The following is a 14,429-nucleotide window of genomic DNA, read 5'->3' as shown; positions in this document are numbered from 1 at the left end:
TTCAAAATCTAAGGAAGCTGCCGAAGCTAAAGGTTTACTAATTCAAATGAATTCTTTAAAAACTATTGTGTTACTTTTTTGTCTGGATTATATTTTGTCTTTAGTAAATATTCTATCATTAAACTTACAGACAACAACACTTGACTATAGCCGTTGTGCCAAATTGATCAAATCCACTATGGAACAATTGATCAATTTAAGGTCAGAAAAAATATTCATCAATATTTACAATGAAGCTGTAAGTGTATTTCAGACTTCGAATATTGAACCTAACGATACTCTACGTCCAACAAGAGAACAGAGAATTTCATCAAAACTGGATAACTATTTAACTTATTCAACACTTGGTGCTAGTACTATAGTCCGCGCAACGAAAACTGGCCGGTGATTGGTGCGACTCTAGTGGCAATTGTCAATAAGTGGTTATTAAACTAATTGCCGCGTTTTTTTAAAATTATTTGTTCACATGGTATATATTAATTAATTATTATACCAATCATGAGAGAAAATGGTTTAAAAAATTATCAGTATAAAACATAATTTCAATACGTGATATAATATATATACAGTGTATCGATTGTTAATAATAATTGCAAATCAGTAAAAAAAAAAAATAATATTTTAACATACAATAAAAATAAAATAATATTTATACCTATACTGGCTATACTTAATATTTTACATTTATTAATAATTGTCAATAATATTGACAAAACAGTCTACAAATACATAAATACATAAAATTATTATCAATATCAGTTATTCTAATTGCTCTATATCTGATTCCTCATCACTGCAATCGCTGTCATCGGGCAATATGGTCAAAACTACTGGTTCCATTAAGGTGTCCCTAAGAATTTCCTTTCGGTTATCTGAATCTTGTATTTTTTCGGCATGCCTTACACAATTTTCCCAATCCTCTTTGGTTACCGCATCCAACGCTTCATGGGTAAGACGCTCGATATCAACCATCTTGAATGTATTATTATTTTTTGCTACTTGACCCTTAACTTGGGCCCATATAAGTTCAATTGCATTGTATTGGCAATGATATGGAGGTAGGCGTATTACTTCGTGACCTTTTTCTAATGCAATTTGGTCAAGCAAGTATTTTTTTTGGCGCGGAATTAAGGCTTTAACTTTTTGATGAAGTTCTGCTAAAGTTTCAAGAGGATGAAATTCAATATTTTTTTCATTCAACCATTTTTGTACGTCCGATTTTTTCCAATTACTTTTTGGGTGATTTTCTACTATTGTGGAATGATATGACGCATTATCCATCACCAAAACAGATGGCTCTTCTAAATTGTTTAATAATTCAATAAACCACTCTTTAAAAACTTCGGCATTCATTTGACTGTGGTAGTCGGCGGTATTGCCTGTATTGCTACGGAATACTAGTTTGGACCCTTGAATAAAGCCATAACGAGCACATCCAGCATGGCACACGATAAGCCGACCTCCTTTTCCTGTTGGAACTTTCAATCCTTCAGTGCCGTGTTCATTTTGCCAAATCATCGACCTCGAATGATTTTGATTAACCCATGTCTCGTCAATATAAACAACAGGGCGATCATCCTTCATCTCGCGCAACGTACAAATTTCTCGAAGAAATTTACATCGAAGTGCAACGATGTCATTTCTCTCCATCAAAAATTTACGGCCATCATTACACTTCTTATAAGAAAATTTCAAATTCTTCAATAAATATTGCATGGAGCGTAAGCATCCGGAATAATTGATTTTTTGTCTTAAAGCATTTAGTATCAATTGTGCAGTTGGATACTCACCTCGATCGTAGAACTCGTGCACAGTTCTCCTAACGACATCAGAATCAAAATCGTCGATCTCCGACACAGTTTTTGCACGTTTGTAACCTTTGCGTGGAGACTTAAATAACATAACTGACGTTGATTCTTCGGTTTTTTCTTTTGCTTCGGAGCAAATACGTCGGACAGTGCGCTCTGACAATCCACATGCTTCGGCAGTACGTATTTGTGTGTTTTTAAAAAAATCGGCGGTTAAATTTGGTTGTGTTGACAGTTGTTTTAGAAACGTATACACTTTATAAAAAAATTGGTTTAGTCTGGCTACGAGTATCACTATTGGTAAGAGACATTTTTAATAAATCTAAGAACAACAATTTATTCAAACAGAAACACAAAAAATACACAAAACACTGGTACAGCACACTGTCGGTTACAAATGTCTGTAGCATAATGCACAAAATCAACAGTATACACTACCCACTACCCTCCTGTTAAGACCCCTCCGTGTTACGACCCCTCTATACAATACATTCCAGTAATACAGCCAAAACTGGTTTTCAACATCGCATAACAAACACACCGCGTGCGCCTATTGTATAACATCGCAGCGGCGACGCGTAGTTTGAGAACCCGCGGCTAGTGGCACGTTCATGGCGGGCGGGTTTCGGGGGTGACCGGCCAGTTTTCGTTGCGCGGACTATAGTAGAAAAGAAAAACAAAGCTTGTCCTCTAAAGATACAGAAAATGAATTTAAAAGAGTCTTTTTCCAGATTTGAGATAACATGAATAACGAAATAATTTATAGATTTACCCAAAACAATGAAATATTGAATTATATCCATGCAAGTGACCCCAAATCAAATGAATTTCTAAATTCAGATTTGTTAGTTAAATTATGTAATATGTATCAACTATATACAACTAATGACTTTATAGAAGTATTGATGAACCAGTGTCTAATTGGAAAATTTTTATTTTTGGATTATTTGACATTATCTGACCTACATCAACAAATAAGCAACTACGGTGAGACTTTTGACCATGTAAAAAAAATAATTGAATTGGTCATGGTCATTCCTGTGTCTTCAGCTAGTGCAGAACGCAGTTTTTCCATCATGCGCCGTATCAAAACATATTTAAGATCAAATATGAAGAGCTCACGATTAAGTAGTCTTACACTTTTATTGATTGATTTTGAAAACTCAGACAAATTATTAAAAGATCCTACTGCTGTCCTTGAAGTGTTTGTAAGTATGAAAAACAGAAGGATACAATTTCAAATTTAGCTTCCTATTTTTTTTTTTTTTTTTAATTAGTTTGAACAGTGAATTTTTTTGACAGTTAAATTTAAATATATTTAAATAAACATAATTATACATAATTTGTTCAAAACTATGTATTACTCTATTTTTTTATATTTAAAACCTTTATTACCTATCTATAGTAATTAATATGAATATTTTAAGGTATACACTATAATAATAATACTACTATCATTTTATTAAAAAAAAGTGGGGAAGAAGGAAGAAATGAGGAATATTATTTGCAGTTAAAACCTAATTTTAAATCTACTTTTGCCCATACGAAAATTTAGTCCTAGAACCGCTCCTGTTTAAACCTCCCATATTACCTATTGTATACATTTATTTCTAATAAAAAAAATAAAAAAATAACATAGTTATATATTTTTATGAGATATAAATTATAAAATACTCATAATTGTTATAATTAAAATCAAAATAATATTGTTTTACAGTGAAATAAATATCAACTATAAAAACCTATACATTTTTTAAATAAAATACGTATGTAGGTACTTATTATAAACCATGTATATAACAATGAATAAAAACAAAATTAAAAAATTAAAAACACTCAAAATAAATTATTTACCTCTTGTCAATAAATTATTAATTATTTTATATACTTTATACATAACATTCAAATATAAGAATAAAAAAAGTTTAAAAATACTGTCCTAAATACTGTTGTAAATCAATTGTTTATACAAATATATCTTATATAGAAACAAGTTACATACATGACTACATACTATATAGATTTAGAATAACATGAATTAAGTATAACATATTAACATTTAATATATATTAATTTTCAATAACTGTAATATAACCTGGAAATTAATTGACCCGTTTTCTTGTTTTATCAACAATTTCAGGATTAGGAAGTATTGCACAAATCATGTCATAATCTATTGTTGATTTATCATTTTCTTTGAAAGATAACTGTGTACCTAAGTATATCAGATTTTCGAAATCCTGTACTATGATTTCACCGTCAGCCTGATTAATATCAATAACATCACACTCACAACAGACATACCTGAAAACAGTTTGTTTACGTCCTCCAGCAAATTTTACCAGTAAGAAAATTCCTGGTTTAATATCTGACCAAACTGAATCATAGTGTTCTACTTCATGTACAAAAGGCATGCATGTTTGACATTTTGATGGACTCTCCTGAGAACTCTTCGTTGTTAGATAGTTGCTCATCAGCAGATTCTTCGGACATATTATTTATACCAGAATTTTTATTTAAATTGGATATTTTTTTCAACTTTTGATCAACTTTTCAATTTATATTTTTTTTGAGCCTTACTGATGTTTTTTATACTCTTATCAATGGTTTTTTTGGTTTTTAATTGTTATTGTCTATCAGAATTAACGAACCGACGAAGTCTGTCATTACTTACTCGTTCAGTTTTATTATTCAGAAGCCAACAAAAACTTGATTTTTTATTACCTTTTTCTTATTATTATATCATAAAATATTTATGAATGGTCCATTTTCTACATTGGCATTAGAGTTTGAACTTACAGACGATACTTTCATAGAGTTTAAAAAGGATGAACTATTTGTGAAGTCCTTAAGTGCTAAGTCTTCACCAATATTTATAAGTGAAGAAATATTACTTAGGTCTGAACAAATGTCATCAGGTATTTCAAGTGTACTTTGTGTTTCACACATTTCATAGTTATCATTCCTTTCCTCATCGCTTGAACTCTGGTCTTCATTTAATTTTTAAAAACTGGGGCTGGTTAATTGATTCATCAAATATTGACATGCCTAAGTTTATTTAATGTTTCTTTTTAAGCTTTTCTCTAAAATTTCTCCCATGTCAATATTTGTAAGTCTTTCAAATATATTAAGAGATCTTTTTTCATTTAAATTAACATAGTTCCTACTAGGTTTTTTTCCCTTGGAAAAACTAAATTATTTTCTGAATTACTTTCTGTTGTTATTCCAAGGTCATTTTGAATAAAATTTAAAATGTCCATCCTTGTCAATTTTCTAATGAAATATTTTAAACTAAAATTTACTACAGATGAATAGGTTTAAGTTATTGACCTTGTACTTTTAAAAAGTTTCTCACACGTTTGGCTGCTATAAAGGAAAGAACATTTGCGAATCTTTACCATTTTCTAACTAACAGAAATATTTTACAACATTATCTTTGTTGACAGATATAAATCTGAAAAGTGAGGTGATTGAAGGTAATGAGTTATTTAGATTAGCTTGCAAATCTCGTAAAGTAATCTAACTGTTATTTTCATGTTGAACTACCCCCTAATTATAAATTTAGGGCAATTTAAACGATACAATCTCAGCTCACAAGTAGTTGGCATTTTTCAGAATCAAAATAAAAAATTTTGGTATTAGAAGGCAATAGAAAAATTAGAATATCAAGTGTTTTGCATTTAAAAAGGATACTAATTTAAAACTAATACACTTACCTATTTTAAATTAATTCATCAAAATTATAATATGATTAAGTCAACTGATGTTTGCAATATCAAAAATTAATTCTAAATGTCAAAAATGTACCAGATTTCCAGGGATTACCAGAAATTTCCAAAGATTAACACAGATTTCCAAAGATAACCAATTTGTACAATGGTTCCAAAAGTGGTTTACCCCTAGGTTTGATCCATATTTTTTTTGCATCTACCTACTATTAGTTTTTGTTGTATAATAACAATCAACATATGTTTGTTTTCTTTTCTGGATGGTAAGGTAACAATTATTGTGAATTTCAATTTTTTAAATCCGTTTTAAGAGAAAAAAAATCTTATTGTTATTTTTAAATGCGGTGGCATTATTTTTTACTACTGTTAAGAACCCCTGAATACTGTTAGTTATATTATTCTATGGTTCTAGTAGTATTAATGCAAATCGCTGTTTAATAATGTTTCTTAATATTGTAAACTGATACGTGTGTGACACAGGCGAGTAGGACTCCCTTCTCCATACGACAGGTCTAAGGAATCTGCTGAATAAACCCTTTTTGAACGGACGACCAGCTCGTATGCTGGGCTCGCACACGGAGCAGTTGGTGTAGTGTTGGTGTCACAACAGACCATTACAGACCATTTCAGAGCATTTCATATAATCAAACGTTATTACAATTCAATAAAGAATATTATTTTGAGCCAAAGTAATTTAAACTCGTTTTATTTTATTTGTGCGGAATCGCTAAGTGCGCGTCCATAACATTTTTGGTGGCAGCGGTAGGATTTGAACCCACGCCTCCGAAGAGACTGGTGAATACAGTTTTAACAGGGTTAAATGGATTAAAAACATTTGTATATCTAGACGATATCATCATATACGCTCGAGATATTCCAGACCATTCGAAGAGACTTCAAGAAGTTTTTGAAAGATTAAAGCAGTTCAACTTGAAACTTCAACCAACAAAATGTGAATTTATGAGGAAAGAAGTGAACTACTTAGGACATGTAATTACGGATCAGGGAGTGCGCCCAGACCCATAGAAAGTTCAATGTGTAATGGATTACCCAATCTACAGACACTACAGAATTTTCCAAGACTTCAGAATCTTCAGACACTTTAGAATCATCAAATAAAACAGAATTGTATCAGATATTTTGAAATTCAGATGACTCGCCTACGTCTAATGTTACTGAGATAACAGGTGACATCTTTAGTACATCATCCGACACCTCTCTGGCGCACTGTGTTTCCGCAGATCTAAAAATGTCTAGAGGCATAGCCCTCCAATTTAGACGAAGATTTGGACAAATACAACAACTACGCCAACAAAAAAAATCACTTGAGGATGTTATATTTTTATGTGTAGAGGACCGAACAATTTTCTACTTAATAACGAAGTTACATAGTTGGCAGAAACCAACCTATCAGTCAAAGTTTAACTGTTTACAAAGACTTAAGTTACTTTGTGAAAAAAAGCAAATCACTAAACTCTCTTGTCCTAGAATAAGATGCGGACTGGATGGACTCAAATGGGAGGAAATCCGCAAAATGCTTCGTTATATTTTTAAAAATACTACAATCTATGTAAGCGTCTATATTAAGAAGGAATTATCAGAAGATGAGAAATTCCGATCAATATCCGAATTTCATGATACACCACTAGGAGGTCATCAAGGAGTAACTAGGACTTTTAACAGAATATATGCCCAGTCACTGGAAGGGGATGAGGAAACAAATCCGATATTTTATTAAGAAATGTCCTATATGTCAAACAAACAAAATAGGGAATAAACCATTAAAAAAGCCTATGATGATCACAACTACTTCTAGCCGACCATTCGAGAAGATATTTTTGGATGTAGTGGGACCTTTACCAAGATCCCATAAAGGGAATTCTTTTGTCCTGATGCTACTAGATGACTTAACGAAATTCGCATGGGCAGCACCAATGGAAAATCACGAAGCTAATACTGTAGCACATCATTTTGTAACGCAGTTCGTGTGTTTGCATGGTCTACCACAGAGCCTTGTAACCGATTGTGGTACAGAGTTTCTAAGCAAAGTTTTCAATGAAGTCTGCAACCTTCTTAAGATAAAGCAGACTTCAACAACCCCGTACCACCCTCAGAGTAATGGTTCTCTGGAGAGAAGTCACCGTACTCTGGGAGAGTATCTCCGAAACTTAATTGACAAGGATCCATTGAATTGGGATGTGAAAATTCCATATGCAATGTTCTGTCACAATTCCACAGTTCATTCAGCAACTATGTATCAACCTTACAAATTGGTATATGGGAATCCAGTTGCAATCACCTCATCCTTATTAAAAAAACCAGAACCTCGATATAACTATGAGGATAACCAGTTTGAAATCAAGAAGCAATTGCAAGAATTACATGCATTAGCTAAAAAACATTTAATTGAAGCTAAACATAAATCAAAAGCTCAATATGACAAAAATGCCAATAACAGAATCTTTGAGGTGGGACAGAAAGTTCTGCTACAAGACAAAACCTCAATCAATAAATTAACTCCAAAATGGTTAGGCCCTTTTGAAGTTTTAGAAGTTGACCCTATCAATAAAAACGTAGCAATAAAGAAAAAGGCAAAGAGGCAAAAGATTCATCCGAACCTATTAAAACCATTCTATGAATGAGACTAATGATAACCCATCACTGCTTTACAGAAAATTGAAAATGAACAATTCAACAATAATCATTGGGTACCTGCTTGTCACCTCAATACTCCTACAAACAAAGATGACGGAATGTCAGAATTTTCCACCCGCGGATGTAGCCGCAATTACAAATTTCAACAACACGGAAGGACTTTATAACAAATTTCTAGGCAAACTAAAAGTTACAGACTCCGACTGGAAGCTAGTAAATTTTCTTAATCTAGAATATTATACAACAAGATACCTGGCGTTATCCAGATTTTATAATACTACATCTCAACTCTGTAGTGAAATACGTCAGAAAATCGAAAATCCAGAAAATACGCAAAGCTGCCGACAGTTTGCCTAAGCAACTGTTTCATACCTCCATGAAATTGATCAAAATCACCATAATATTTTATCAACTATAGGAAACAATGATCAGTCTAAAAGTAGAACCCGTCGTGGACTTAGCAACGCCGTTAGTAGGGTGGCCAACGTACTTATCGGTTATGCTGAGAACATTGATTTCGGATTTATCTTCAACAAAATAACTCAATTAGTGAAAAGTAAAGTAAAAGATATCAATTTAACATCGGAACAAACTCGAATCATTGAATTAACAACCAATGAACATAATTATACATTAAACCAGATATTAACAAACCAGCAAAAACTTGAACAAAACATTCAGCTACTAAGCGAACAAGCTAAGAAAAACGCAAAGGACATTGATCAAATAAAGATCAGAACAACGCTATTAGAACAGACTCTCTTCTTCGAAGTCCTACTGAATCAATACGCATATGAGACACAAAATCTTTTGGCAATAATTGATTCTGCCTTAGATGGCAAATTACACACCAGTTTATTGCACACCCAGCGTTGGTTAGCAAATCTTCGAGAAATTAAGGCAAACATCCCAATAGGGACGACTTTCCCACTTGAGATTAAAACAGAATCTATTGCTGATTTCATAAAAATTTCTGAAATAACAGTTTGTCATAAAGGTCAATACTTTATATTTGTAACAAAAATCCCACTAGTACAAACCATTGATTTCAATGCCTATAAAGTAATTCCGTTACCTATTATATACGACAGCCAGAGCTTTATCTTAATTGACCCTAGTATGGAGATCATAGCAACCAGTTATGATACGCAAAAGTTTTTCACGTTGACAAATAAGCAATGGGAAATGTACAGGGAGGTACAATCATACACACTTTGTAAAAATAGTTAACCGATCCATCATAAATCTAAGTCAAACATATGCGAAATTTCGCTCATGTCAAAACCACAGAACTTCCCTGATACTTGTAATATACAATTTGTAACAACAAATTTATCTGTGTGGAACCGACTCCCTCAGTCAAATTATTGGTTATTCTACACACAATCTGATATAATAACAATATACTGCGAAAATACAGCCAGAACATTTATTTTTGACATTTATGGTGTAGGTCGATTGACTATTATCACAGCATGTAACATACACACGGATAAAACATTATTACTACCCTCTAATCACATAAGAGCAAACACTTATGCTGATTTAGTTCCTGAAAATTCTAAATTTAATGTAAAACATTCTTTTACAAAATTGTTAAATTCACAAATACCCCAAAGTATTATTAATGTACAGATCATAAAAGATCTCACTGAATTCACACACAGCTTGCAAGAATTAAATACTTTAGAAAAACTACCCTCAGAACCTCCAAGTTGTATAATGATAGATGTACACATAGTAATATTATATATATTTATTAGTTGTCTCATTATATAAAATACTTTCATTATATTCAAAGTTAGAAAGAATAATACGAAAATGTACAAGCTGGATCTTGCAGAAATCGAACTTTCAGAAAATAATTAAACATTTAAGTTAATTTATGTGAAGGAAAATAGGGACTATTAAGCCCCCATGTTCCATTTAAGGGTAGGGGTGTTAAGAACCCCTGAATACTGTTAGTTATATTATTCTATGGTTCTAGTAGTATTAATGTAAATTGCTGTTTAATAATGTTTCTTAATATTGTAAACTGATACGTGTGTGACACAGGCGAGTAGGACTCCCTTCTCCATACGACAGGTCTAAGGAATCTGCTGAATAAACCCTTTTTGAACGGACGACCAGCTCGTATGCGGGGCTCGCACACGGAGCAGTTAGTGTAGTGTTGGTGTCACAACAGACCATTACAGACCATTTCAGAGCATTTCATATAATTAAACGTTATTACAATTCAATAAAGAATATTATTTTGAGCCAAAGTAATTTAAACTCGTTTTATTTTATTTGTGCGGAATCGCTAAGTGCGCGTCCATAACACTACTTTATTTCGTACTATATAATCTCGTACTAGATTACAATATCGTATAATATAATTTTGTACTATATTATTTCGTACTACATTGTATATTGTAATTATAATCTCGTACTATACAATGTCGCACTTAATTATTTCGTATAAAACAGTCTCGTGCTATATAATCTCGTATAATATAATGTTGTGCTACATTATCTCGCGCTACATTTTAGGAAAAAAAACCATATTGATATTTTTAAATGCGGAAACAATTAATAGTTTTTTTGTCTTCACGCCTATTTAACGGTCGAATCGTTCTTAAAGTGTCACAGAATACTGTTATTGTCGCTAAAAGTGGTTAAGGTAACATTTACTGTGAATTTTAATTGAAATTCGACAGGGCAATCTGGAATTTGGTAGAGAGTTGTATGGGGGTATTATATCGGCCTTCAAATGCAGCATAATGCAATAACAATTCTAAAAATGAATTTATTTTTTAATTTTAATATTCAAATGATATTATCAATAACTAAATTACTTAACATATTGTAAGCGCCGTTACCGATCCTACGAATGGTGTGGTTGTCGGCAACGACTTGCGTTAGGTGTCGAAGGCTGGAGCGGGGACAGGTGAATCAGTTTGTACAGTTTAGGGTCGGAAACACGTTTATTAGCAATAAATAAATAATTTAATTTGCAGCGATCGTGACACCAAAAGAAATAAACAATATATTGTAATCAGCGGTAATAGTACCGAAACAAAAGGGCGCTCCAAACAAATAACATAATAATACAAATAAGTGACAATACAAAATATATGTTAGACCTGATCCGCTGTAGTTGGCGATGGCCGGTGTGTTCCTAAACAGCTACATCGGCACGGCAATACGGGGATACACACTCGTTGGCGGCGGCACGGCAAAACGGCGATACACACTGGTTGGCGGCACAACAAAACGGCAAATTCGGCGATAGCCACACCACGAGGTTTTCTGGCGTCACGCCACAGTTAGTCGCGGCACGCAATGGCCAGCGATAATCAACAAAACGGGGTTCGGCTAAGCCGATAAAATACGGTAACGCGTTGTCCGCACACGCGGTTACTATTGGTGCCAAGCACACGGCGGCGGCGACGGACGCAACTATGCGTTAGGCTCGACCGCTGGATAGAGACAAAAAAAAACCACAAAGTACGCGACGGCCCGCGGCCGATGGCCAGCTCGCCGGATGTTGATAGTGGCGCGGTAACTCCGGAGGGGGAACGCGTCGCGCGGAGCTTCGACATCTCACGCGACTTTGAGCGTCCATGATTTTGGCGGCGACCCCGTTCCGCATTCGAACACATATTGATTGCCAAAAAAAACTTCATGGCGTAGAGCAGCATGGACATTTTTTCTTCTCAAAGAAAATTGTATTAATATCACTTGAAAAAAAAAATTTAAAAACTTATTATATGAATTATAAATTATAAATTTCTTATTGTAAATAATGCTTACATTTACAATCATTTTATTACGGTTTCAACTTTCTTTTCCTCAGATTGTATGTCGAGGTGGGCTTATTATAAAAAAAAACAATGATAAGAATTAAGAAATGTTTCATAAATAATTTCATTGATAGAATTCTTAGGACCATTTTTGGACCCAAATTGAATTTAGAGTTGGAACACATGAAGAATTGAAAAGAATCGAATAGAATATTGTATAGATTTAAAATTGTATACGAGGATTAAGATTGAGAATGTATGAAATTGTTAAAAATACAATTATTTACCTGCACAGTTTTCCGTTGTCTCTTTATGGCCTTATTTTCTTGTAATGCGTTTCTTCCACATTTCCAAACAAGCTTCTCACCTTATTTATACCCATCTACTTTTCCAGCTGCTCTTAATAAGGAATCCTGTAACTTCAAATACTGAAGAGCATCGCATTTAATTTGAACTGATAATAAGTATTTTTTATTTTATTATTTTTAAAGGGTTTGTTTGAAATAAGTACTTTCATATTTTTTTTAATATTTGTTATTTTTATAATAAGTTGTTATTTAATTTAATTATTATACTAAGAAAATGTATTGAATTCGGCTTAAATTAAAGATTTATCATGGTTTGATAAAAAAATATATATATTATTATTTATTATTTATTGCTAATTTGTATAAACAAATTTTACCTGATTGTCAGGTAAGCCTTTCCTCAGCACACATCAGACTTCGAAATGTCGTTTCCTGTTTTGGTGATAAAAGGTCAAATTTTTATCATAAGCTCTTCAAATGAAGCAATCAATATACGGTAATATGTAAAAAATGTATCAGAATTTAATCTAATTTTTTCTTAAAAATTCAAAAATCTTTCAGTTTTATCTCGGGTTTTATTAAATGGATGGATCCAGTACCGTACATCTCTTTTCGAAGGATTTAAGTAGCTAAATTAGTTGGCAACTTGTACGACTTTCATAACTTGCATATAAATAGTTAGGGTAATCAACCCTTGATTTTTTATCTTTTGTATATACGGTTCCGTATTTCCTCGACATGCAATAGTTAATGTTTCGCCTCTAGTCGTATATTTCCAAGTATTTGCGTACCTTAATTTATAAAAAATATCTTTTGATAAAATTAATACTCCTGCTTCACGTGTTTCTGGTAATATATCTGGGTTTTTAAATAATGATATTTCGCATGGGTTTTTTAGTATTTGAATGAACAACAAGTGAAAATTCTGGACATATCGTGAAAATTTCTGTTTCTGTGCAATGCAATAGTTGCGTTTCAGTAAAAGTTGTATATTGTTCGTATTTGTTCATTCCTAAAATTTTTTCAATTCTATTAATTTTATTAATTTCATATTCCTTAACTACTGATATTCTATTTTTATTTCATTAACTACTTCTATTAATTAACTTAACTATTTTCAAATAATTATATGTTATTTATTATTTTCAAAACTCTGTTGTTTCTATATTTATGTTATCATTTACTTGGCGTTCCGTTAATATATAATTATTTTCACTTTTATATTTATATCCTACTGCCACCAACACCATTGTTATAATTAAAATTATCGTTATTATTATTATTATCGTCATTGTATAATTTATTTCTTTTCCTTAACTTAAACCCTTAACTTGACCCTTAATAGTACTGATTACTGTACTAGATTCTATTTTATTTTTGGCTTTTCCGATTACTGTTACATTCTGTTTGTGTCCCTTCATCATTTTAGTATAGACATTTTTGAAAAAATTTTTCCCGATAATATTCTTCAATTGACGTTGTTGAATTCCCCCTATCGTTAACCATTTGTTTTAAAATTTTATAAACATCGATTTTCGGTGTCGTTGTTTTTTGTAACGCTTCGTTTGTAGATACTGTTAATTTTTTATTCGCTTCTTCATTTGATTTATTAACTTCGTGTATATATGTTGTTTCGCATTTCTTATCTTTCCCGCCTATTAAATTAATTGTGCAAAATTTTTGTAAATAATATGTTCTAGGTGCATTCAACACTTTATCCAATCTAATATAATTTTCACATAATTCGCATTTTATTTGAATAGTTTCTACATAATTGTTTTCGTAGTCCAAATTTGGAATATAAAATTCATCATCTACTTCTCCCGTGATATTCGTTAAATCCAATTGTCCTCTGAATTTTAATTCTATTACCTTTCCTATTAGATTTTCACTATCTGCCTCTCGTCCATTGAACGTTATTGCGATCAAAAACCTATAATAGTATTTTTATTTATTTATCAATTTATAGTAATTCCGTTGTTAGATGCACCATGTTTTATTAGTATATTATTAATCTATTAGAAACTTTATCACCCTGTATACTCTATTCTACAGTTATTTATAATTATCTTATCTTTACTAGAATTAACTCATTATTGCTATATATATTATTACGTATTTTTATTTATTTATTATATATATATA

General features: G+C 32.0%; 2 protein-coding genes across 2 annotated transcripts; one reads left to right on the top strand and one right to left on the bottom strand.

Moving 5' to 3' along the window:
• Positions 1-759: 759 nt before the first annotated feature.
• Positions 760-1,902, bottom strand: LOC132944436 (uncharacterized). Its single transcript, XM_061013766.1, has one exon. It carries the CDS (start codon positions 1,900-1,902, stop codon positions 760-762), a length of 1,143 nt encoding a protein of 380 aa, XP_060869749.1.
• A 6,379-nt stretch (positions 1,903-8,281) lies between these two features.
• On the top strand, positions 8,282-9,421 carry LOC132944420 (uncharacterized). Its single transcript, XM_061013743.1, has 2 exons — positions 8,282-8,495; positions 8,610-9,421. Exons 1-2 carry the CDS (start codon positions 8,282-8,284, stop codon positions 9,419-9,421), a joined length of 1,026 nt encoding a protein of 341 aa, XP_060869726.1.
• Positions 9,422-14,429: the final 5,008 nt, after the last annotated feature.

This window comes from Metopolophium dirhodum, chromosome 1 (assembly GCF_019925205.1).
Source record: "Metopolophium dirhodum isolate CAU chromosome 1, ASM1992520v1, whole genome shotgun sequence".
Classification (NCBI taxonomy): domain Eukaryota; kingdom Metazoa; phylum Arthropoda; class Insecta; order Hemiptera; family Aphididae; genus Metopolophium; species Metopolophium dirhodum.
The sequence above is the reverse complement of the archived record's forward strand: the minus strand, read 5'-3'. Positions and strand labels throughout refer to the sequence as shown.

Excerpts from the sequence above, each read along its gene's own strand:
- LOC132944436 (XM_061013766.1), bottom strand. The coding sequence starts at position 1,902 with ATGTTATTTAAGTCTCCACGCAAAGGTTACAAACGTGCAAAAACTGTG.
- LOC132944420 (XM_061013743.1), top strand. The coding sequence starts at position 8,282 with ATGACGGAATGTCAGAATTTTCCACCCGCGGATGTAGCCGCAATTACA. Across the intron at positions 8,496-8,609 it reads TCAACTCTGTAGTGAAATAC|GAAACAATGATCAGTCTAAA; the intron begins GTCAGAAAATCG and ends TATCAACTATAG.